General features: G+C 39.8%; 1 protein-coding gene and 1 long non-coding RNA gene across 5 annotated transcripts in view; both read right to left on the reverse strand.

Annotated features, from left to right (window-relative positions):
* Positions 1 to 25,009, reverse strand: part of LOC143476077 (uncharacterized) — a 228,238-nt gene that overhangs the window by 36,307 nt on the left and 166,922 nt on the right. The window lies entirely within an intron of this gene.
* ggps1 (geranylgeranyl diphosphate synthase 1) overlaps positions 1 to 25,009 on the reverse strand; it is a 66,368-nt gene that overhangs the window by 7,074 nt on the left and 34,285 nt on the right. For 3 of the 4 annotated variants that reach the window (XM_076974834.1, XM_076974835.1, XM_076974836.1), the window contains exon 3: positions 9,866 to 9,936. The exons of the other annotated variant lie outside the window; for it this stretch is intronic. In XM_076974834.1, the coding sequence (XP_076830949.1) occupies positions 9,866 to 9,936 (71 nt within the window). The remainder of the gene's footprint in view (positions 1 to 9,865; positions 9,937 to 25,009) is intronic. 4 annotated transcript variants of the gene reach the window in all.

Here is a 25,009-nt window from a genome sequence, read left to right on the forward strand (position 1 = left end):
TCAGTCATCTTTGATTCCCACATCCCACTATCCCCTTCCCTCTGCTTACTTAATGACATATCCAACACTAATCTCAATAGCACTAATACGAAAATGCTTCTTATAGCTTTAACCATCGCCAAGAAAACAATCTTCATGACCTGGAAAACAAGACATAAAACAGACATCTCACTCTCGAAAAATCTTCTGCTGGACTATATTACTCTTGATAATACACCCGCTTCTAATACACACACAGATACAGATTCTCTCTCCATATGGGTTTCAACACTAACTTCTCTTCTGAAATGACATTGTTACCTCAGCCTGTGAGCCTCACACCCCCCCTTACATACAAATACAATACATGTAAACATAAACAAAACATACTAAAGATCTTATATGTAACACTAAACAGCAAATATTTAACTTATATATCTGCATATATCTCACCTCACTACACCTATACACACATGGGCACATACAATCACACATTCACGGAAAAACACAGAAACTGCAATATTTAAAACACCCCCTCACCCCTTTTCTCCCCTCTTTTTCTCCTTTGTATTATTTTACCCTTTGGTCATACGTTCATCCCCCCAGAGTATTGTTATTGTCTTGTTATATGTACTTTTGTAAATAAAACAATAAAAAAAATTAAAAAAAAGAATTTTTCATATACTGACCACACCGGTTTAAATAGCCTTCACGTGTCCGGAACGCAGCACGGTGGTTAACTATTTCTCAAGGGACGCTTTTTATTGCTGCACCACTAAGCACACTTGCAACAGAGCGCAAATCTAGCTTGCTGAAAACGAGGGACGTTCTGAACCACAAATTCTACCAAATATTGAAGCTATTTATATTACGTGTAGCTGGTTCACACAAATTGTATAAACTTAGTTTTGATGTTGTCTGAAAAATGTTTTAAATAAAAGGTTTTACATTTTTACTGAAACTGTCATGCTATATGATTCATTCACTACTTTAGAGCTACCATTTGAAAACTGATCATGTGGGGCCATGCAAATCTGTATTACATGTAATACTTAGGTCATGGGTTAAAGCAAGAAATTTTCATTTGACTGAAAATTTTTCCTGGCAAAAGACAATGCCAGTAATTATCATGGCCTGGCGGTTAGGGAACTGGTCTTGTGACCGGAGGGTTGTGGGTTCGATTCCCAGACCTGAGGCCATGACTGAGGTGCCCCTGAGCAAGACCCTTAACCCTCAATTGCTCACTTGTATAAAAATGTAAGTTGCTCTGGATAAGGGCGTCTGCCAAGTGCCATAAATGTAAATGTAAATTACTGACAATGTGGTGTAGTTGGGACAAGGCCTCTTTTGCCTAATTCTACATAATAAACACATTTATAAAGTATATTTATCTAAACAGCCTGTGTAAGGACAGAAGAGAGAATCTATGAAGCAACAAAATGCAACACCTGAGCAATAAATGTACATAAATGTTATCTGGGGGTCCTCCTCCAGAAAATTATTCAAAAATCAAGTCAAATTTAATGAATCTAATGATTCATTAAATTAAAACATGATTAATGAGTTTTAAAAGGTATAAAGCTCTCTTGGTTTTATCAGATTCACTATAGCAAAAACATAAGCTGTAAGATTACCTGCTTTAAGTAGATATGTTACAAAAAAATTAAATATCCAAAAATGGCAAATTAAATCACACCACTGGATAGAGCTTTTAAATACAAACAGAACAACACCATCCATGTTAAATTGGTTTAGAAATAAAAAGTTGACATTTTAATGGAAGAAATGCGCCTATTTTCTCCGACTGTATTAAAGCTAAATGAAGAAAAGTCTGTGATCGGTGGAGAGATTCTCCAGTATAAATAACCATAACTTCTATATTTTACTACAAATTCAAATAAAAATTGAAATGTGTCACTTTATAGTATGAACATGACATTATAATATTCAAAATGAATGAACAAATGAATATTTAATGATTAGTAGTACATTGGGCTGAAGCGTGGCGCGCGCGATGTTACAAAATTCGAGAGGTGCACGACCTCGCGAATCGCCAGCGCGCGAGGCTCTCGCGCACGGGTGGAGCCACCGCGATTACGTCATTTTCGGCGCGCGGACCCTCGATTATATACATTATATATATATATATATATATATATATATATATATATATACACATCCAGTGCTGAAGAGCACCAGTGAGAGAATCATATTTTGGCCACAAAACAGATAACACGCGCGTGTGTGGTTTATTATGATTTGACGGAATTTTCCCCCCAAAAAATCAAATGACGGAAATCCGTCGTAGTGACGGAGAACTTTAACCCATGACTTAGGTGGAGACATTTTTCTAACAGTGGAATAGGGTACTCTTAACCACTCTACTGCAGTAATTATTTTCATAATCAATGCAGTTAACACATCATGCATGGGGAGAAAAAACAGTCAAATACAGTGAAACAGATATAATTTTTAAAAATACTATGATATAGAATTTTGGTCATTCCACCCAGCACTAGATATTAGTACACCTAAAGCTCCACCTAAAGATGTCAGACATCGGGCACATCAAACTACAATTACAATGAAGAATTAGTTACTTACTGGGCATGGCTACTGTGAATGACAATTTATATTTTTTATGTCACATGAGCAGCTATTTTAAAAGCACTGGAACGCAAGTGAAAAAACAACTGGGTAAATAAAGACAAATTTGCATGGAAAACAAAAAAAATCATTCAGGTTTTTATTCTGGCTGTAATGACATTTAAATATTCTGTAAAATGGACGGCACAGAATTTATGAAATCTGCCAGTGTTAATATTTTGTTCTTTGTTCTGACATTTTATCTTAGCAAATGGAAATACTGAGTTGAATCAATGCTTCCAATTTGCTCAAGATAACACCAAAAGAAGATTACATCATACAGTTTTAACACAATGTTTCATTTTAAAAAAATGTGCTTAAAGAGGTCTCAACAAAACTGACCCAGGGGGGCATTAGATCTTGAGGATAGCATTGTACCATGTCTCTCTGTACTAGCCCTTTCTGACTGGAAGCATATGGCTTGGGAAGTCTGGAGAACAGTGTCACTTGTTCAAGTAATTAGCAGTGGCACACTTGAGCTCAAGGCTGCTTCACCCTTTGGGCTGCGCTGACAGCTGAGTGGGGGAGGGAAGGAACAGTGCAGGGACTCACAAAGCCAAGGGCGACCCAGGACTAATTACCAACGTAATCCAAATAAAGACTCAACAGCCCTGTGTAACCTGGGACCAAATACCCATGTAACCCAAACAAAGACTGACAACATCCCTGTGTGACCTGGGACTAAATACCCACGTAACCCAAACATAAAGACTCACACAGGCCATGTACAGGAAAAGGTCCTCAGTTTCAACGTGAGCTATACAAGCTCACATACAGTGAGGTTTTGTTAACAAACTCACAAGTTTTTGTTAACATGCGTCCCTGTTGCATCACCACTCAGAGCAAGGTAATAAGGCAGCATACAATAAAAAAAAAATACTTATTTTTATTGATGACTACTACTTTTCATTTGTTTAATTAAAAGACTACAGCAAAAATGAAAGAAAAAAAAACCCAACAAAAAAACAACTGAAATACATATATATATTACATATATAGCACTAGAGGTCAATAACAGTCAGTACAGGGAGCAACTGCCCAATAATCTGCTCACTCAATGTTAACCAAATCAAATTGACATGGTGTCACAGAGTTCACTTTTAACCAAAATCAAATGTTCAAGCCATTGTTCAAACACCACTGTTGAAGAAGCTGCCTATTCACCATTAAGCACTGCCACATCTGCCATTTAAGTAACAGAGAGTGAGTGAAAGACATGCACACACCCGCACATGTAGCCTCAGTGTGCTGGGCATGCAGCCAGAGTGGCTGAAGCATTTATCCTTCGAACACAGCCTTTCAGCCAACAGGGTCCCCCCCCACCCCACCACACACACATGCACACACACCTTGCCCAAAGAAACAAATGTGAGTCAAGAACAAAAAGACCCAAGTAAAACATGTCACACAATATAAGACAAAACATGATAAAACAGTGGTTTTCAGCAATGAAACATTAAAACTGACTTTTTGATACTGCCTGAAGTACCAATTATAGTAAACAAGAAAAAAAACTGTCAAAGGGTGGGAGAGGGGGAATTACAGTCCACACATGAGCCACAATTGCAAAGGCCAGGAAATCTGGCTAGGGGCTACAACTGTTTTCCTGGAGCATGTTAAACTGCTGTCTCAAGGGCAGAGGGTGCATTTGCTCAGCTTTATCTTCTCCCGAGTGCAGACACTCGCTGAACAGTAATAACTAAGAAGTGCAGGCACTCTACACACCCAGAGGTCTCCTGTGCCCCATTATTATATCAAAATCAGTGATGTAGCATGAGAATGGCTAGGGTGTTTTCTGGTGTTATTGGTGGTCCATGTTACATTTAAACTCTAAAATACATAACCTTAAATTAGGCTTAAATTCTTTAAAACTAACATCTTTATGAATTGTTACCTCGAAAAAGTCTGTCACCCTAAATATTTGACATCTTGTACTGCATGTTCAACGGAGTCCTTAGGAACTTAGGAAAGTTCACCTGTCAAGTTCCTTCTCAGTTTCAAATGTAATGATTCTACCTGTGTGTAATCATGCTGCACCCAACAGAAACTCAAATACAAAAATGCCTCAAACCTTAAAAACATTACCAATAGGTTCGATAACTCATTAATTTATAGAAGATATGACTGCTCTTTTATTTAATAAAAACTACTGTTCAGACAGGACAGGGGGACTTCTTATATTGCCTACAAGAACAATAAGTTCTCTTAATCTTTCAATTTCCCTGAGGGCTCAATAAAGATCCATCCATCCATCCATCCATCCATCCAAAAGCTGATTAAGTTCCATTACTTTTAGATTACAATTTAAACCATTAACTGCCAAAGAGTTTCAGAACACCATGCGAGCTAGAATGGTCACCAACACGCTCCCACAAGCTCGTTTCTCTGTGCAGATGCAACTTGGTAGATGTGTAATGGATCCATATAAATAATATGTTCCTGCAGGCCAGCACTGCTGAGAAAGTCATTTGCTGCAGAATGCTACACTCCAGTGTACACTCCCTATACTCCTGTCAAATGTGTAGTCTCCATCAGTGTTCATGCCTCAGATAGGAACAGAAGGTACTTCAAACTGGACCTGTGATACCTTCCTGGAATACTTATTAAAAGCACTCTTCTGCAATAGGAGATCATGGACTTTAGGTTTTTCCAAAGATAGCAGTCCGACTAGAATTTGTGTAGCACCCAGCTGAGATTGGGATATCCTGAAATATTATCAGATTACAGGACATAACATGAGGAAAAGGTTTGTGTCAATTGCTGTTTGAAGTCCTGAAATCTGCAGTTTATTGTCAAATAAACACAAATTCATTTTATCAAGATTTTAACTTAACATGTTTAAAGCCATATGAAACAAATACCTCATTCACTGAAAATAAATCAATGTTAACATTGAAAAAAATCTTGCGTCCACATCAAACAAATCTCACATTTATATATAACCGCCTGAATATCTGCACTGATAACACAAAGCATAAATCACACCACAAAGATATCATAAAGGCACGTTTCCAGTAACATATTGCAAGACAATGAACGAAAAACTAAACACACCCAGAGCACTAATTAGTACATTCTTTCTGAAACTATAATGAATACTTAATTGTAGATAAAATAATGTAACGGTATTTGTTATTTTTTGATGGTACTGAAGTACTGAATTGTACTAGTGTGTTTCCTGTGCTCAAGTAATGCATTCTAAGACTGATTCTAATAATAACTCAGTTAAGCAGCTATAAGACTAGAGATCATGTTTCAAAAGAACACTCCACTGGTATAAGCCACTGTTCAGGTGTCAACACTGCTTACTTTTTTCCACACACACAGCTCTCTCTAATAGTAAAAGTTAAGTTTTCATTGCCATTTCACTGACAATGTCTTCTAAAACCGACATTTTTATTGCTTGTCTCTAGGCCTGTCATGATAACAACATTTACAGAACGATATACTGTCCCAGAAATTATTGCGATAAACGATAATATTGTCATTTTAAAGTGCCATTTTTTCTTGCTTCTGGGCTAACCAAAGGAGCTTTAAGACAATGTGCCACAATAATATTATAGTAGCATAATAATACAATTACACCAGTGTTATGTGCATGGAGTGCACGTTGTGTTTTTCTGTTGACATCCATAGGTGGACTCTTTGCTACTGTAAATCGCCCTCTGGCTGTGGACAATCAACATCGGCGTGTTCCACCAATCTGGTTACAGAAAGGCTTCATCGGCTAACCAATGGGACGCTGTGGAAGGCGGGCGTTCTGGCTTAAATGATGGCTACAAGGACGGATGAGAAGAGAAAGACACCTGAATGATGTTTGACAGAGTTGTTGTGTGTAACCTGGTAGAGGTTGGCCGAGTTGTGTGCTGTGCATATAGAAAACCACTCTATCTCTAGATGTACACTACCGTTCAAAAGTTTGGGGTCACTTAGAAATGTTCTTATTTTTTTCAATTTAGCTAACATTAAATGCATCAAAAATACACTCTATACATTATTAATGTGGTAAATGACTATTCTAGCTGTAAACATCTGGTTTTTAATGCAATTTCTACATAGATGTATGGAGACCCATTTCCAACAATCATCACTCCAGTACTTATTCCCTCACGCTTTGAACCATGCAGCTTATAATGAGGCTTTTCTGTAGATGTTTCTTCACCCGTCAGGGGTGGAGGACAGTTGTAAATCAAAGAAAAAAGTGCTCAATTTTATTTAGCACACTCCACTGTAAGGAGGCTATTGGATATTTAGAAAACCCTTGAAAACCCTTGTGCAAGTAGGTTAGCACAGCTGAAAACAGTTTTGCTGATTAGAGAAGCTATAAAACTGACCTTCCTTTGAGCTAGTTGAGAATCTGGAGCATTACAATAGTTGGTTCGAAAACTCACAAAACGGCCAGAAAAAAACAACTTTCAATTGAAACTCGACAGTCTATTCTTGTTCTGAGAAATTAAGTCTATTCCATGCGAGACATTGCCAAGAAACTGAAGATTTCCTACAATGGTGTGTACAACTCCCTTCAGATGAGAGCACAGACAGGCTCTAACCAGAGTAGAAGGAGAAGTGGAAGGCCCTGCTGCACAACTGAGCAAGACGACAAGTACATTAGAGTCTCCAGTTTGAGAAATCGATGCCTCACAGGTCCTCAACTGGCAGCTTCAATAAATAGTACCCGCAAAACACCAGTGTCAACGTCTACAGTGAAGAGGCGACTCCGGGATGCTGGCCTTCAGGGCAGAGTGGCAAAGAAAAAGCCATATCTGGCTAATAAAAGAAAAAGATTAATATGGGCAAAAGAACACAGACATTGGACAGAGGAAGATTGGAAAAAAGTGTTATGGACAGATGAATCAAAGTTTGAGGTGTTTGGATCACACAGACGAACATTTGTGAGACGCAGAACAACTGAAAAGATGCTGGAAGAGTGCCTGACACCATCTGTCAAACATGGTGGAGGTAATGTGATGGTCTGGGGTTGCTTTGGTGCTGGTAAAGTGGGAGATTTGAACAAGGTAAAAGGGATTTTGAATAAGGAAGGCTATCACTCCATTTTGCAACACCATGCCATACCCTGTGGACAGCGCTTGATTGGAGCCAATTTCATCCTGCAACAGGACAATGACCCAAAGCACACCTCCAAATTATGCACAAACTATTTAGAGAAGAAGCAGGCAGCTGGTGTTTTATCGGTAATGGAGTGGCCAGCGCAGTCACCAGATCTCAACCCCATTGAGCTGTTGTGGGAGCAGCTTGACCGTATGGTACGAAAAAAGTGCCCATCAACCCAATCAAACTTGTGGGAGCGGCTTCTGGAAGCATGGGGTGAAATTTCTCCAGATTACCTCAGCAAATTAACAGCTAGAATGCCAAAGGTCTGCAATGCTGTAATTGCTGCTAAGGGAGCATTCTTTGACGAAAGCAAAGTTTAAAGTAGAAAATTATAAAAAAAAAAAAAAAAAAACATTATTTCTACATTGTCAAATCTTTGCAGGATGTTTATAAATGTTTTCTTTTCAACCGTATTTAACGGCAGCATCTCTTTGGCTATATAGAGTTAAAGCCTGGTTTATACTTGACGCGTCGCGAGGGGGAGGCACGGTGAAAATGACGTAATCACGGTGGCTCCGCCCATGCCAGGTACGCTGTTGATTTGCGAGGTCGTGCACCTCTCAAATTTTGTAACTATTTTCTCATGTTTCGTCCTGGAATTACAAACGTAATACAAGAGAACTGTTCAGTCAGACAGCTATTTGTTGTGAAATGAAGTTACAATTTCAAGCATTTTCAAACACAAAGCAACATTCATTGTTTATAAAAAAATTAATAAAAGGCTTTAAAACGGAAATTAGCACAGTATCTGACTTTGGTATCGAATTTCAATATTTTTTTAAGTATCGTATCGAAGTTGTAATTCTTAGTAATTCTCATTTATTTATACATTTTTTGCACTGAAGTAGCTTTATTTCACTTGTAGGTCTAAAGGCCCCTTTGGGCCTCTTTTTGCCTATTGAGGCCAAAATGCCTATTTGTGTGTGAACCCACAATCGCTGCTTACAGCTATATTTAATTATATTTCCCAACTGTGATTCTATTGGAGCGATCATTTTTAGAACTAAATCAAACAAAAGTTTACCATATTTGTAACAAAGTGACATTTACAAAAGAACTTAGTCAGATATCTTAACATGAATAAGCTGATTTAATAAGATTTTTATTACACTGTACAATGAAATTCTTAGTCATTCTTAGTCACAGGGAGTGATGCAATATAAATGATGCAATACAAGCAACATAAAGCTTTTATCTTCATAAGATTAACTATAACAGTGGTAACAAACTGCTCAAAGCATAACAAAAACAATTATGCTTGAAATTCCAAACTAATTAGAATATAAGCAGATAACGGTATTCAAGTATTTATTATGATTCTTATCTTGGACAAGCAAGCAAATTTCTCCAAAGGCAATCATATAGAACGAAGCCAAAATTCTAATTCAAATTGTCCAAAAGGAGATACTTATATGATTGCTAAATCATTAAATCATATTGCATGAATCAAAGCTCTCCAGCCACTCCAGATTTGTTCACTTTCCCCTCTCTAGTAATCCTACCCTTTACAGTAAAACCTCCAACTCAATTTTGAAGGGCAGATGTCTGCAAATGGCTCATGATATGGCTAAGTGCCAAAGTCTATTTGCATTGATTTTTCACTCTCTGAAATGTAAGTTTAGACAGGAGGTGAGGGTGTGAGGGAATGAAGGGATGATGAGCAACAGTGAGATAAACATAGACATATAATGGACAATAGGGTTTTGCAGTGGGTCATTAAATCAGCATGGACGAAACCAGTGGTTTATAATCCCAGTGTGGGGGGGTCTCGTGTACTGCACAGTCAGCATTTTACTTTCTCTGTTCTGCTTTGTCCCATATCAAATGAAATGCCCTAAATACTAAAATAAAATCAGTTTATTCAGTTAGTTAGAATTATTCAATTAAAAGGACAAATGTCCAAAGAAGGGTGTGAAAGAATGATGAAGAAAATGGAGATAAACAGACATACAAGGGACAATATGGTTTGCATACAAAATGATTCAACTCCAAACCAAACATAAAAAGGGATTAAAACAAGCCTGCTGTGAAAAATGTCAAAAAGTCAAATTATTGACACTCTCAAATAACATTTGTCATTTGAATTTTTATATCAATTAATATATTTGATAGATAAGCATGTCCTTACCAGAAGTTTCTCCTCGGGTACATTCAACCAGTGGTTGAACGCTTGGGATAATTTAGTTCTGATTTGTTTTCCTGTCGAATTAGAAGTAGAGAAAGAGAAAAAATACATTAGTGGCAAAGATGCAAACATTTCTTACATTTTACACCTCATTAACCCTAGGAGGTCTTTGGGCATTTTTGCTATTTAAGCATGGTTTCATAAATGTGTTTCTAAACATACTTAATTATAGCATTTTACCCACATGTCTCATATCAAAATGTCCAGAACAATCTCAGCTCTCTTCCTAATGAGGTTACATTGACTTAGAGTATTGCATAAATAAATAATATAGTCATAAACCTGAAAATATGAGGCATATATATATATATATATATATATATATATATATATATTAGGGGTGGGACGCGATTTAAAAAATTAATCGAATTAATCGGAAGCTTTGTAATTAATTTATCGAAATTAATCGCATTTTAATCGCATTTCAGTATTTAACATGAGAAATATTAATTTAAGTTTGAATGATGAATGAATCAATGAACATAATCAAACTTCAACATCTTGTTTATTTTTCCACCAGTCTACTACACAGACCAATATATGAGTGCAGAAAACAGTTCAGAACATTGGAAATTCTGACCAAAAATGTTGTTTAATTTTGGGAGTTTTGCTCAGGATATTGGAAGAATTGAAGTAAATCAGAAGATGTTTTTTAATACCATTTTAGATGGTATACTTTTCTTAAATTTCCCAGGCCTCTGCCACAGGCATCTCCATAGTGCCTAGAAGTGGTCTTCTGCATGCTCAAAGCAAATGACTGGATCTTCCATTCATCATCTATAATATCAGCTGTCACACCAAGATCATTCTTGTTGCTAACAGAGGTCCAGTGATCCCCAGTCAGAGCCACATTTGTGGCGCTCTTCACAATAACCTGTTTTACTTCCCTTTCACAATAACCTGTTTTTTTTCCCTCGTTCTTACGTACGAGGTTAAGAAGTACTTGGTGCTAAGAACGTTTTGGGAAACTCACCCCTGGACGGTAGTTCATAACTTGCATCAGTTGACGCAATGTGCAGCGCTTCTTGTAAGCCTTTATCTTCGACCACAGAGAGCGAACAACACAAATAATATGACGCGTCATGTATAAACGCGTGCGGAGTCGCGCGCTACGGTCACTCGCGAAAGTTTAATCCAGTCTTAATGGTCCAATGAAGGTACTTTAAAAACCAGGACATTTCCTCACTTTAAAAAAAACCCGGGACGACCGGGACAGGATGTGAAATGCGGACGTTTAGGTCACCCTATCGTACTAGGAATACATTTAGCAGCTAAGTTATCATTACTGACCTGCGCGTTAAGCTGGGCGTACACTGTGCGATTTTTGGCCCATTTTCAGCCGATTTTTCACTCGTTTCGGCTCAATCGCGTGTCGTGCATCGTATAGTTTACACAGGTAAACGAGGAGCGATTCACACCTCACGACCAACTCCCGATCAGAAATCGCAGCGTCGCAAGAATATCAAACATGTTTGAAATTCAAATCGCTCCTCCTGAGAGTATCGCACTGTTGAAGCAGCTCCACGAGCCGACTCTCCGCAACGAGTTAGTCGTACAGTTTGAGCTGGAGCCGAGTACACGATTTAAAATATCGTACAGTGTACGCCCAGCTTTAGCTGCAACATGTTTTGCGTTGAGGTGGTAACGAAGGGTGGAAGTGCTCCTGTGATAAGCGAACTCCTTCCTACATAAAGTGTAAATAACACTATTTTTGTTTGAACTTCCATCTGGAAGTTTCTTATATTTAAATTTCCCATCCACCAGCGTAGCCTCTTCAGTCATCTGCATCATGCTCATCTTATCGTGCGTCCATATAATCTGTACGCCTGGAACTCGTGCACTGAGAAACATTCCACGATGCAAAAGTGTATCGTGCGTTAAAATGCGTTAATTTTTTTAGTGCGTTAATTTTCCTGTAATTAATTAATCGAAATTAATGCGTTAAAGTCCCACCACTAATATTATATATACACACACACACATACATACACACATACACACACACACAATATATTTTATATGAAACTACACATTTACTGAAAGAGATAAATAATATTGTTGCTTGAAATATGTTTGCTCAAGTGTTTGCTTCACAAAAATAGTGAAACATGTAATATATATAGTAGTATACAAGTATAAAGTAGTAAATAGAGATGTGTACACCAAACTACAAACTACAGAGCTGACATCAGCTTAGCCAAAACATATCCACTCATCTAGATTATTCTATACTATACTTTCACATATATAAAGCAAACTTCTAGGCAAAAGACAAATACGAAATCATAAAAAAATAAGTAAAAATAATTTATAAAGAATAAATGACGATTTTTGCACAGCAGCAGTTTCTAGCTAGCTAGCCAGCCAGCCAGCCAGCCAGTAACACATTGCGAGCCTATCTGTGATTGTCCGCTATTATAGTGAGCGATATCGCAAATTAACATTAATTTAGTCATCGATCTGTTATACTTTTCATAAAACCCCTCAGGAAATAAACATGGGTTCATCACCGCTATGTAGATCACTAGGGATAGTAGTAGTTGAAGGTGAACCACTGAAGCAAAACTGGTTTGTTTACTCGTTTACTGAAAGAGTCTAAAGCTACTTCCGCAAAGGGTGATATGTCATCGGTCATCGGGTCATCAGTCATGAATCACCCCTCAGGAAATAAAAATAGGTTCATACACGCTAGCTAGCTAGATGCTAGCCAGCTGCTAGCTAGCAAACGAACTACATCGCACACATTGCGAGTCTATCTGTGATCGTCCGCTTTTATAGTGAGCAATATTGCAAAATAACATTTATTTAGTCATCGATCTGTTATACTTTTCATAACACCCTTCAGGAAATAAACAGGTAGACGCTAGATAGCAGTAGATGCTAGCTAGCAAACAAACTACATTGCACATATCGCACACATCGCGAGCCTATCTGTGATCGTCCTAGATAGCTAGCTAGCTAGTGGAGATCCATGTTTGTATTCTCTATGTCTGCAGGCTACAAAATGAATCTAAAGCCCTCTGCTACTTCCGCGAAGGGCGATGTGAGTGAGGTCATCGGTCATGTAATGACTGACACTTGAATCTGCCAGTAACAGGGAGAGGGCAGTCACACTGGGGGAGCAATAAACCCCCTCGTGCAAGCCATAAAAGGATTAGCCATATATCTAGCTCCTTGCGTCCCATTAGCTCCTTGGTTTGCCATTGCAGACATCCAAATGATTTATTAATTAATTTTTTATACCAAAGACACATTTTAAACAAAAACCTCTGATATCTTCCTCTGCTTACACACTATCCAACCCTCCCATTGGCTGGTGGATAGCTGATGTGCAACAACTAACAATCCTTACCCCCCCCTTCAGTTCTCTTCAGATGCAAGTCTGTATTCCCTGTGTGCATGCACTATAGGCTTGTGTCTCACTGTGTGTCTTAGTAGTATTTACAGTCTTGACCTCTTTTAAAGTCACAACCAAGTGTACCACAACATCAGTTCCCCTCTACCTTTTCAAAGAAGAGCTAGCTGCTTTCTGCAGCTGGAAATGATCGTGATGATGAGAATGATGATTTATTATTATTATTTTGATACTATAGACCAGTTTTTCCACTCCCCAGCCACCTCTTATCTCTCCTAGGGGGATGCCGAGGCATTCCCAGGACAGCCAAGAGATATAATCTCACCAGCTTGTCTGGGTCTTTCCCAGGGTCTCCCCCCAGTTGGACATGCATGGGAGGCATTGGTGTGGCGGTGTAGCGATTCTAAATTGTTGAGCGGCGGGGGGGGTGGCGATCGATCGCCAGGAGTTGGTTAATTACTAAGGCATCATGTATAAACCTAGCGTTTGATGTAACAGTCTCAGCAAGAGCAACATCCAACTAAAATAACTGGGTGTGAGGGGGGGTAGGCGCATCCCCCCTGTTAAAATAAGTGGGGGGACGGTGAACTGCTGCAAACTGATCCAGCGAGAGCTGTAGGTCTTGGACTGATAACAGGACTATATCATTCAGAAAAAGGAGATCCACCACTTAGCTACGCAGAGAAATTCTGTCCATAAAAGTTATGACCAGAATTGGAGACAAAGGGCAGCATTGGCAGAGTCCAACTCTAATCGGGAACCAGTCTGACTTATTGCCAGCCATGCGAACCAAGCTCCTACTCCATTTGTACAGGGACTGGATAGACCATAGCAGTGGGCCATGTACCCTATAGTCCCAGAGCACCCACCAGAAGAATTCCTGAGGGACACGGTCGAATGCCTTTTTCAAATCCACAAAACGTGTGGACTGGTTGAGCGAACTACCCTGCACCCTCTAGGGCTCACACAAGGGTGAAAGCTGGTCCAGTGTTCCATGTCTAGGACGGAACCCACATTGTTGCTCTTGTAACTGAGATTTTGGAAGACACACTCAACATCAAGCATGCTTATAGGGTCATTCCCCTCCCCCACCTCGGCCAGTCAGACCACCTCTCCATACTGTGACACTTACACAGAAACGGTACTGGACTATATAAAGTTCTGCACTGGAAATGTGACGGTGGACAAAACAATCCGGGTTTTCCCTAACCGGAAACCCTGGATACCAGCGAAGTTCGAACATTCCTCAGAGCACGCAATGCTGCCTTCAGGTCAGGTGACAAAGCACTGTACAGTGCAGCTCGAGAGGACATGAGATGCAGAATTTAAAAAGCCAAGGCGGACCACAAGAGGAGTATTGAGTCCCATCTGTCCAGCAACAACATGCGGGAGGTGTGGAAGGGCTTTCAGGACATAAACTTCAGAGGATGTGTGGCGACATCTGGAGACCTGAATGCTCCACTGGCAGATGAGCTAAACAGCCCCACAAATTGATTTAACCTCTCACTGGCCCAGGCAGTTATACAGTCCTGCTCGAAATCATCCACAATCAATCCAGCCTGAATGATTACAGACCTGTGGCTCTCACACCTGTAATCATGAAGTGCTTTGAGCGTCTGGTCCTGCAACACATTAAGAACTATCTTCCTTCAACCCTCGACCCCCATCAGTTTGCATACCGTGCAAACAGGTCCACAGAGGACGCCATCTCCATAGCGATGCACTATGCACTGAGTCATCTGGAGCAGCGGCAGAGCTATGTTCGGATGTTCTTTTCGTGGACTACAGCTCAGCTTTTAACTCAATCATACCAGACATCCTAATAACAAACTGACCACCATCAGCCTCCCCCCTCTTACATGTGCCTGGATAAAAGACTTCCTGACCAACCAACAAAAGAGATCACTGTCGACTTCAGGAAGCACTGCATCGAACCAGCCCCCCCTTCATTAACGGCGAGTGTGTGGAGAGGGTTCACTCATTTAGATTCCTTGGAGTCCAGCTATCAGATGACATCTCCTGGACAGAAAACATCACAGCAAATATCAAGAAGGCTCAAAAGCGACTACATTTCCTAAGGGTCCTTAGGAAGCACAACTTGAAGTCCAACCTGCTGCTGACCTTCTACCGCTCGTCCATCGAGAGCCTACTGACATACTGCATCACGGTGTGGTATGGCAGCTGCACCATGGCAGACAGGGAGAGACTGCAGAGAGTAGTGAAGACAGCACAGAGGATCATTGGCTGCCCTCTACCCTCCCTAATGGGCATTTACTCCACCCCCTGTCTCAGCAGAGCATAATCCATAATCATGGATAACTCCTACCCCGACTCTGATCTGTTTGACCTGCTGCCCTCAGGAAGATGCTACAGGTGCATCAGATCAAAGACAAACCAATTCAAGAACAGTTTTTTCCCCAAGGCAATAAACAAACTCAAATTTGCACTAACCCCAATCCTACAGACTCTCCGACACTCACCGTGCAATATTTATATTCCACTGTGCAATATTTATATTTATATTGTATATTCGAGATTGTGTATTTACTATGTATTTACTGTGTTATTTACTGTTATTTACTGTGTTTTATGGTGTATTTGCTACTGCACTGGAGGAGTTGCTACAATCTCAATGTACTGTGTATAGTGACAATAAAAGGCATTCCACTCTATTCTATTCAACTATCGACTGGACTCTTCACCAGAACCCCTGCATAGACCTTACCAGGGTGGCTGAGGAGTGTGATCCCCAAATAGTTGGAGCATACCCTCCGGTCCCTTTTCTAAAATAGAGTACCTAAGTAAATACTGTTTCAGACCAAATACACCCAAGTGACTGTTGCCTCCTCTAGAAAGATCATGCATCCTGGTTCACTGCAAGAATTATTTAAGGTGCTGAACTGGCCTCCAATTTGTCCAGAAAAATAGAAAACTGATAAGTCATGTTTTTAAAAGTATTCAAGTTTCCACAAGCCTTTTAAAGACCCTAATCTGATTTTACAATTGTCACCCTACGACTACAAGCTATGCCTACAGTTTAGGCCTGTGTTAAAAAAATCGATTTTCCGATTCAGAATCGATTTGCATATGATGATCTGATAATCGATTTGTACGTCCAAAGATCGATTTTTTAGTGAACTTTTACCCCCGCCTCGTCACTGAATTCACGCAGGCGTGCTCGGTCTAACTAACTGTAAAACAACATGGCGTCGGACAGTGCCGGTAACGACGATAGTCAAATCGGCAATGTAAAAGCAGAAGGACAGTTAGTCCATGTCACTGACAGTTTACCCAGTGTTTTTAGTTTAAAAAGTTAAAAATGTTCTTGTAACGTTGGGCGCAAGGCGATGGACGAGACAGAATCCTTTGCACTATTCAAATCGTTACGTTTATTACATTTACCGAAGCGCAGACAGCGCACATAAAACACGTTTACATAGAACGTGTGCGACTCAAACAAGGACGAGCACAGGACGCTGCGCGAACGCACAAACCCCACGAGGTGAGACGGATTATCACAAGACACACCCGCACCCACGGAGATCTACAGACGCAGACAAGTAGACGCAGACAACGTTAACACACGCCCAAAAGGGAGGGGTCGGGGACCATAACATGACAGTTCTGTTCTTATATTTGCACTTTAAAGAAAAATACACGTTTAGATTTTATACTTTCAGTTTATTAAGTGTGAGCACTTTTAAAATAAAAATGCATTTGGTAGCAACAGCTTTTGGGTGAATTCTTAATTATTTCAATCATAATAATAATGCACTGGTTAGTGTCCCAGTAGGAGTCCACTGTTGCAGACACCTCAAATATGTCCTCTGTTTATTGTCCTGGATTACCTTTCTTGAAGGTAGATTTATGATTACCCTTTTCACCAGTCTTCCAGCCATCAGTAACTACCAACTACCAGTAACTATTTGCTGATTAATATCGATATAATACTAGTTTTAACATGTTGCTTCTGTACATAGTCAGGAAACAGCTCAAATACATTTTTAATAACACTAAACCCCGAATTGGATCGAATCGGATCGATTCTTGGAATTTGAATCGATACCCAGCCCTACTACAGTTCCTATACAACTATGCCTTTTTGATAAACTATGCCCAGCACAGTTAAACTCATGTGTTGAGGATTTTTGGTGATTGTCATTCTCTCTGAACCACGGGTTCCTCATTGATAAAATACATCCAGGTGTACTGGGAATCATCTTTCTGGCTATGAAATCCAAGAATTTGAGTGTCATCCGTGATTTAACAAAAGAGAATTGATCACCTTTAGTTTGTGTGACTGCATTCTCTTGATAGAGGTAGTTTGGCGAATCTGTTGCTGCGGTAATGTTGATCAATCAGTCAATTCCACCAATACTTGGGCTAGTCAATTAAGAAGTACGACTTTCAGCCGTTTGATGTTAATTGTACTAAAGTTGGAGTGGTCTGAATGGAGAACGCCAAAGAGAGAGAGATGGCAGAGCCTCTCTTACAAAGGTCTAATATTGATGCAGATCAAACCAGAAAGAGAGAGAGGTGTTCTGCTGATCAAGGTATTTAAAGACGTGAATTCCACATGCTTTAGACACAGCCTCACTCTTCTGTCGAAGCAAGCTTGATCTATGTATTGCTGGTGGTATTGTCACCTGCTGGTTTGGCATGGCACCTACAGAATGTTGATGGAACGCAAAAGGCTCAACTTGGAAATGTGGAAGTGTTGTGCCTGGACCGTCTGTGAAGTGCACATAAAGACACAAATCAAGACCTCCATGGGACAATAATAATTTTCACCAGGGGTGCCCATTACATCGATCGCGATCGAAGGAAGTGTCAGTCGATCGTGAAGGAATGCGGGTAGATCGCATGTAGTAGTGGATGAATGACAGGATATCGTCCATCTGCTCTGACGGTTGTATATATACACCGCCCCATAACAATTTACGTTCGCCACCCCCCCTTCCCCCCGTCAACAACTTACGTTCGCCACTTACGTTCGAAAATTTGTGGGCACCCCTGATTTACACTGATCATTTTTATGTTATTTTGTTCTCAACGCTTTCCACTATGTAATAAGAAAAGATTTTCAACTATTATTTCATACATTGAGATCTAGGACGTTTTTTTGAGCAGTATACATAATGGGAAATTAACAAGACATAGGTGGACCGAATAACTAAAGAGGGGAATCACAGTGGCTAGAAAAATCTATGGAATAGGGAATAGGGAATACATCATATTTTTTGCCTTATATTCTTATAAGAAGTTCTTGACAAACATCCCTGAAGGTCATAGAGACTAGCCTTGAAGTTGCCTAAACCACTTGGTTGAAGAAATGCAGAAAAGAACTCCAAGTGCGCCAACTGATTGAAAAGTTTTGCTTACATGAAACACCACACAAACACGCACAAAGCTAATATCAGCATGTGATTATGGCCCTTTAAACAAATAAATAATAGGCTAGTGGTCGAATACTGGGGAGATGGTACCATCTCTTTTAATGTGATAAAAAGCGATTTCGAATCATTTCGACCATATGTGAATTTGTATAAAAATGTAACTTTATTAAGCTGTAGGTGCTGGAAAAGTGGTGTACAAGTGCTTGAATTACACCTTGTAAAGATGTATGAACCCTGCAAACATAACTTGGCGCAAAACAGCGCTGAAGAGCGGAACGCATGAAGTTTCAAAAAGGGACGCGATAGCGGAGCCACCGTGATTGCGCCATTTTTGCCACGCGGACCCTCGCACCAGTCACGACACGTCAAGTATAAGCTAGCTTTATGGGTGGTGCAGCAGATTGCTCTAGATACCACCAGCCGCAGTAAGTGACTGTTTGGTTCACGTCCGACTTTTAAAATCCTATGTACTTCCTGACAACAGACACGGCTTCTTTCTTTGGCAAAAGTTCCTTTGGGGCATTCATTATCTGTTTGTTAGAATCTGTGGTTCCGAATGTCCCTCGTTTTCAGGAAGCTAGATTTGCGCTCTGTTGCATGTGTGCTTAGCGGCGCAGCAATAAAAAGCGTCCCTTGAGAAACAATTAACGACTGTGCTGCGTTACGGATATGTGAAGGCTATTTAAACCGCTGTGGCCAGTATATGCAAAATTCTTATAATAACAAAAATAAACACCGGTTTTCGGTGCAAACCGGTATACTGCCCAGCACTTGCACACATGCACAACTAGGGGGCCAAAAAACTCTCCTGCACACACTGATTGGCCAAATAACATGAAACTTGGTATGCATAATCTATATGCATCTATGGCACAACTGCTTGCCCTGCACAATCATATTTCCAATATGGCGTCTGCTATCGACCAATCAGCTTTCAGTACACATTTCACAAGCTTACCATGTGAGTTTCGTGTGAATTGACATGAAATGTTCATACACACACCCTCCAAGATGTACTCAAGTATGACCGGAATTGCACCACTAGGTGGAACTATATTAGAAATTCCTGAATTTCCCCTACATAATATGACATAAAACAACAGACTTGGACTCATATGATTCTACGCAGAATCCCTAACAACTTTGTAATTGCATGTGGTTTGCAAAAATGTACAGATTTTTCCCCCATTATGAAATATGCATCATTTCCATCTTTCATACTAGTCCTAGAATTTTCACCATCACCTGAAATGACTAAGACTTCTGCAAATGTATATTTTTATATGCATCACAATGGTACCGTCATGACACATAAAATTCATATTTCAATAACTCCGCCATAGTACATCTGTTGTGAAAATTGACATGCACATTTACATGACCATTGACCATATCTGCCAAGTTTTAGCCAAATCCGTGCATAAACGGCTCTCTAAAATGAATATTTTCATTTTCCATATTGAACAAAGCAGTGAACAAGAGAGACACTGCTAAGTCACGCACGCCAGCGTTCTCACACGCAGACTGCCCCCTTCATACACTCCCGACACTCCCCCATCCTTCTAACCCTTAAGCAAGGTTTATACTTGACGCTTTGCGAAAATGACAATTGTGGTGGCTCTGCCCCTGCGCAAGAGCCCCACACGCTGTCGCTTCACAAAGTCGCCCACCTGTTGAATTTTGTAACTTTGCGCGGTGAACAAACAACAAACAGTGAACAAAGTCATGTTTGCTGTGCTCATACACCTTCACAAGGTGGAATTCAAGCACTTGTACGTCACTTTCAAGGTCCATTTCAATATTTCCCAACACCTTAAACTTATACATATACTCGAAATTTATACATCTAGGGTAAACGCCATTAAGCTCACCCAAATCTAAAATTTGACATATTTAAAGCAAAAGTCATTCTGTTTAGCAGGAGATGTTAAGTTAAAATGAAAGTAACAATGTTAAAAGTAACATTGTTACTCATATAACAATGTTAATTTTAATGTTAGTAGTTTTACAATTTATAATAAAGTTATTAAAGTTTAAAAGTCAAAAGTCTGAGGTGTGCTTAATGGGTACATTCTGTACCCTTTAAGCACACCCCTGTTCCAATTAAGCTCACAAGAATAATTTACATTTATAATTATTGTTAATGTAAATAATTTCAATTTTTTTTTTATTTTAAATTGAATTTAGACATGGAAATTTGTTTGATCCCACTGAAAACATATGCAAAATTGACATGATTATGTTCTGGAAAACCACAATAATATGAGAGGAAAGTGATAGTGAATGAAATATTTTTTTATTAAAATTCATGTAACCATAACCAGATGCCCTAAAAGATATAAGCCAAAACACAAAAACGTAGTTTTGTCTTGGTTTTGTCATCTTAACTCTGTAAAAATAAGATATTGCTAATTATTTTACCATAATTTACACAGAAAACAGACAGTGATTATTTTTAGACCACAAATGAACTATTCACATAGGCAGTCTATGTAAGTGAGCTTAAAGGGAGCACCCTGAGCTTAATGGGGACAGCAATACTTTCGCATTTAAAATATAATAGACTTTATTTTAACATCAGTATTTTGTCACAAAAATGTTCTTTACCATGTATATAATCATATACTGTTTGAAGTAAAGCAAGAAATACTGATTATATGTTTATACTTAAGCTTTTCCCCGATGTGCTCACACTGATGCACTCCAGTTTTTATGCTGCTGTACCCTTTAAGCTCATGTAAAAATGATACAAAATCTTTAAAAAACCCTGCAAAACCCTACAAATATTATTTCTCATCCATTTGGAAATAAATGATGTGCTAAATAGTAAAACACAAGAAATTATCGGGAGAGTCACGTGACGCAACCTGAGAGATGGCCGCTTGAGGGGAGACCTCTGTGCACTGTTGCAAATTTCGATTAGAATCTCGACATTGCAGCTCTTCAACTACACCTATCTCGTTTCTGAGTGAGTCAAGCAGCTATCCGACATACATTTGTTGGATATAATGGCGTCTAAACGCGTCAGTCCACCTAACACCAGGCAGCGTGACAACGCTGAAGATAGCGCTGGCGATCCGAGTCATGGGAGATAGTTTGCACACAGAGATTGCTAGCATCCATGTGCTTCTCAAGCAAATGTCTGCCGAGCAAAGTCACAGCCTGGAAGAAATCAGGAAAACAACCACATCTATAGAGGGCAAGCTAACAGAAGTTCTTACCCAGTTGGGGAGCGCAGAGAGCAGACTGGACTCGCTTGAAGAGTACGTAAAAGAGATGAAAGTCCATCTGCAACTCGTGCTGAGATGTCTAGTCTCCAGCGAAAGATAGTTGATCTGGAAGATAGATCCCGCCGCAACAACCGGCGATTTCAAGGTTTCCCAGAGCATTGCAAAGGGAGAGTCCCAGCAAAATTCTTGTCTGATGTGATTCCTGAGATGCTCGGTCTGGAGTTCCCATCCGGGCTCATGGTGGAGCGATGTCACTGCTTGTCAGCTACTCAAACGCGGTGCAACACACCGGAGAGAATTCTCATTGCCCGTTTCCTTAACTGGCAGGATAAGGAGTCAATAACCAACACGGCGAGGAAAAAGGGTGAAATCTGCTGGAATGGTAACCTCATCAGGATCTTCCAGGATTAATCCAAAGAAACTGTGGCCTTACGGCAAAGTTTTCGAGAATGCAAGATATTACTTCATCAACGCAAGATACCTTTGAAATTGAAATACCCAGCGGTTCTCTGTATCACTACGGAGGACAGAGGAGAGCGGCACTTTGAGTGCGCTCGCGCCGCGCTCAGTTTCATTTCGGCTTTACAACCGTCGGCCGAGTACACCCTCGCCTGACGGAGCACTGTGCTGGGGGGAATCCTGGACTTGATGTGTGGCGAATAATCAAGGTAGGCCAAACTGGCCGTTAAACCAGGGTATCTGCACATTTTTAAATCTCAAATTCAATGACTTTTAAGACCTTTTTAATACCTCTCACAAGAAAAAATAATACTATTACCGGGAATGCAGGTGTGTTCCACATCGTTGACAGGGGGGGGGGGGGGGGGGGGGGGGGGGGGGTGTTTGTTGGCGAACGAAAATTGTTGACGCTGTTGAGGCCATATACTCCAACGCTAGGAATCTAGCACTAGGACCCTGGAGTGGTTATTTTCTGCATTAGCGCTAGATTCGGCAAAGTTCACATCGCGCCAGAACAACTGAACAACACACACTTATAATAATTTAATGCCTCCCCTCATAAAATTCCAGACATTTTAAGACATTTTTAGGCCTTGAATATGGAAAACTAAATTTAAGACATTTTAAGACTTTTTAAGGACCTGCGGGTACCCTGTAAACATATGGCTCAGCAGCAGAGAACTTAGTCACATAATGCCCTTGTCGATGTTCTCAGTTTTAGCGAGACTCACTTTTATTAATATTGTTTAGAGAGCTGTTTTGTCGAGTTACTTAATGTGAGATGGTCTAAAGTTTGCTGTTGTGACGGTGTCACTGCCCTTTTGGCTGCCAAAAGTTTGCAGATCATGGACCTAGTTGGTGTTTTTTGGGGACGCCAGGAGAGTGGTAGCTCATGTGTTTTATTTGCTTTATTCTATACCTTTTGGGTTTTTTTCCTTTTTCTTTACCCCAACCATTGCTACTCCTATTATTCTGCGCCCATGCATCTATTTTTTCGGAGGATATATATGCTCTTTTAGCACTGTATGTAAAGTGATAATCTACATGTTGAAGTTGATGGGCAAGTGGTCATCATATTGCTGGAATGTTAAACTCAATGTCAGCTAAATTGGGAAATGTGTAGGGTCTGAGCATAGCCACATGGAATGTGAAGGGGTTAAATAATTATATTAAAAGACGGAAAGTAATGTCTTTCTTGAAATCAAAGAATTATGATATGGTCTTTCTACAAGAAACACATCTCACAGACTGTGTAAGAGGCTTAGTACAGATTGGATGGGCAATGTTCTATCGTGTGAAGGGTCGACCAAGAGCCGGGGGGGGGGGGGGGGGGGGGGGTGGCAATTCTTGTTAATAAACACAGTTCCAATGTAAAAAAAGAACTCAATTTTTGGAGACCTAGAGGGCAGTATAAATAGAATGGGTAATCATCCAATCATTCTAGGGGGGGATTTCAATCAGGTTTTGGATGTAATGCTTGACCAGAATAGACCACCCTCCTCTCAAACCCGGAGATTGAAGCAGGTTTTAGAAAATATGTGCGAAGCTTTAGGCTTAGTGGACATATGGCGCATCTTGAACCCTACACTAAGGGACTACACCTTTTTGGGTGTACTCGGACTTGACCATGAAGCATCTAGGTATTACTATGTTCTGTTACAGAAGTATCTCAAACCCTCTTTATTAAAATTAGCATGGGAAAAAGATTTGAATGTTACATTCACTGATAAAGATTGGTTAAATATTCTACGGAAATCAAAAAAGATGTCTTGGAGAACTTAGAACTCGGCTGGTACAGTTTAAAATTATCAATCGTTTTTATTGGACGCCCAGTAAGTTATTTAGAGCAAACTTGAAAGGCTGCCCAGCTTGCTGGAGGTGTTCCATGGACGGCACATTAATTCATTGTCTAGGATTGCTCTGTAATTCAGGATTTAGATGGGCTGCAGATCCATGCTACCATCGAAACTATAGTAGGGGTACAGTACCCTTATCTGCCCAGCCTATACATTCTGGGAGACCCAAGCCCTCTGAACCACTTAACAAACCATGACTGTGACTGGATCCAGACAGCTCTTATGGTAGGCAGGAGGCTACTATTGAGACATTGGAAGTCACCTCAGGCTCCCACCTTAAGCGATTGGTATGAGTTATTAAATAGAGTGGCTTCCTATGAAAGACTCTCTTTCAGACTGACAGGGATGCCTGATCAGTATTTCAAGAAGTGGCAGAAATTTCTGGATCATATTGGTTTAGTAAACCCCGATTAGATCACATCTGTTAAGGTAGTAACAATCTTTCCTCCCCCCCCCTCCTTTTTTTATTTATTCATTTTATTTTATATATACATTTTTTATCATTATTTATTTTATTTCATTTCTTGCATATTTGTTATTACAATTATTAAACTGCTGTCATTATTCATATTGTAACTTTCCCTGCTCTTGGTGATATTTACTATATTATTTGTATTACATAGTAATCAGGCTTTGTATACTGTACCAAGGTGAAAATGTTAAATAAAATGCTGATCATAAAAAAAAAACACAAGAAATTATCATGTGTGATTTACTATATTGGTGTCTGCAGCAATCTCATATGACTAGCATGCCAACAAGGAATTGCAGCATTTGCTAAAATGCTGTAA

Source organism: Brachyhypopomus gauderio, chromosome 15 (assembly GCF_052324685.1).
Source record: "Brachyhypopomus gauderio isolate BG-103 chromosome 15, BGAUD_0.2, whole genome shotgun sequence".
Classification (NCBI taxonomy): Eukaryota; Metazoa; Chordata; class Actinopteri; order Gymnotiformes; family Hypopomidae; genus Brachyhypopomus; species Brachyhypopomus gauderio.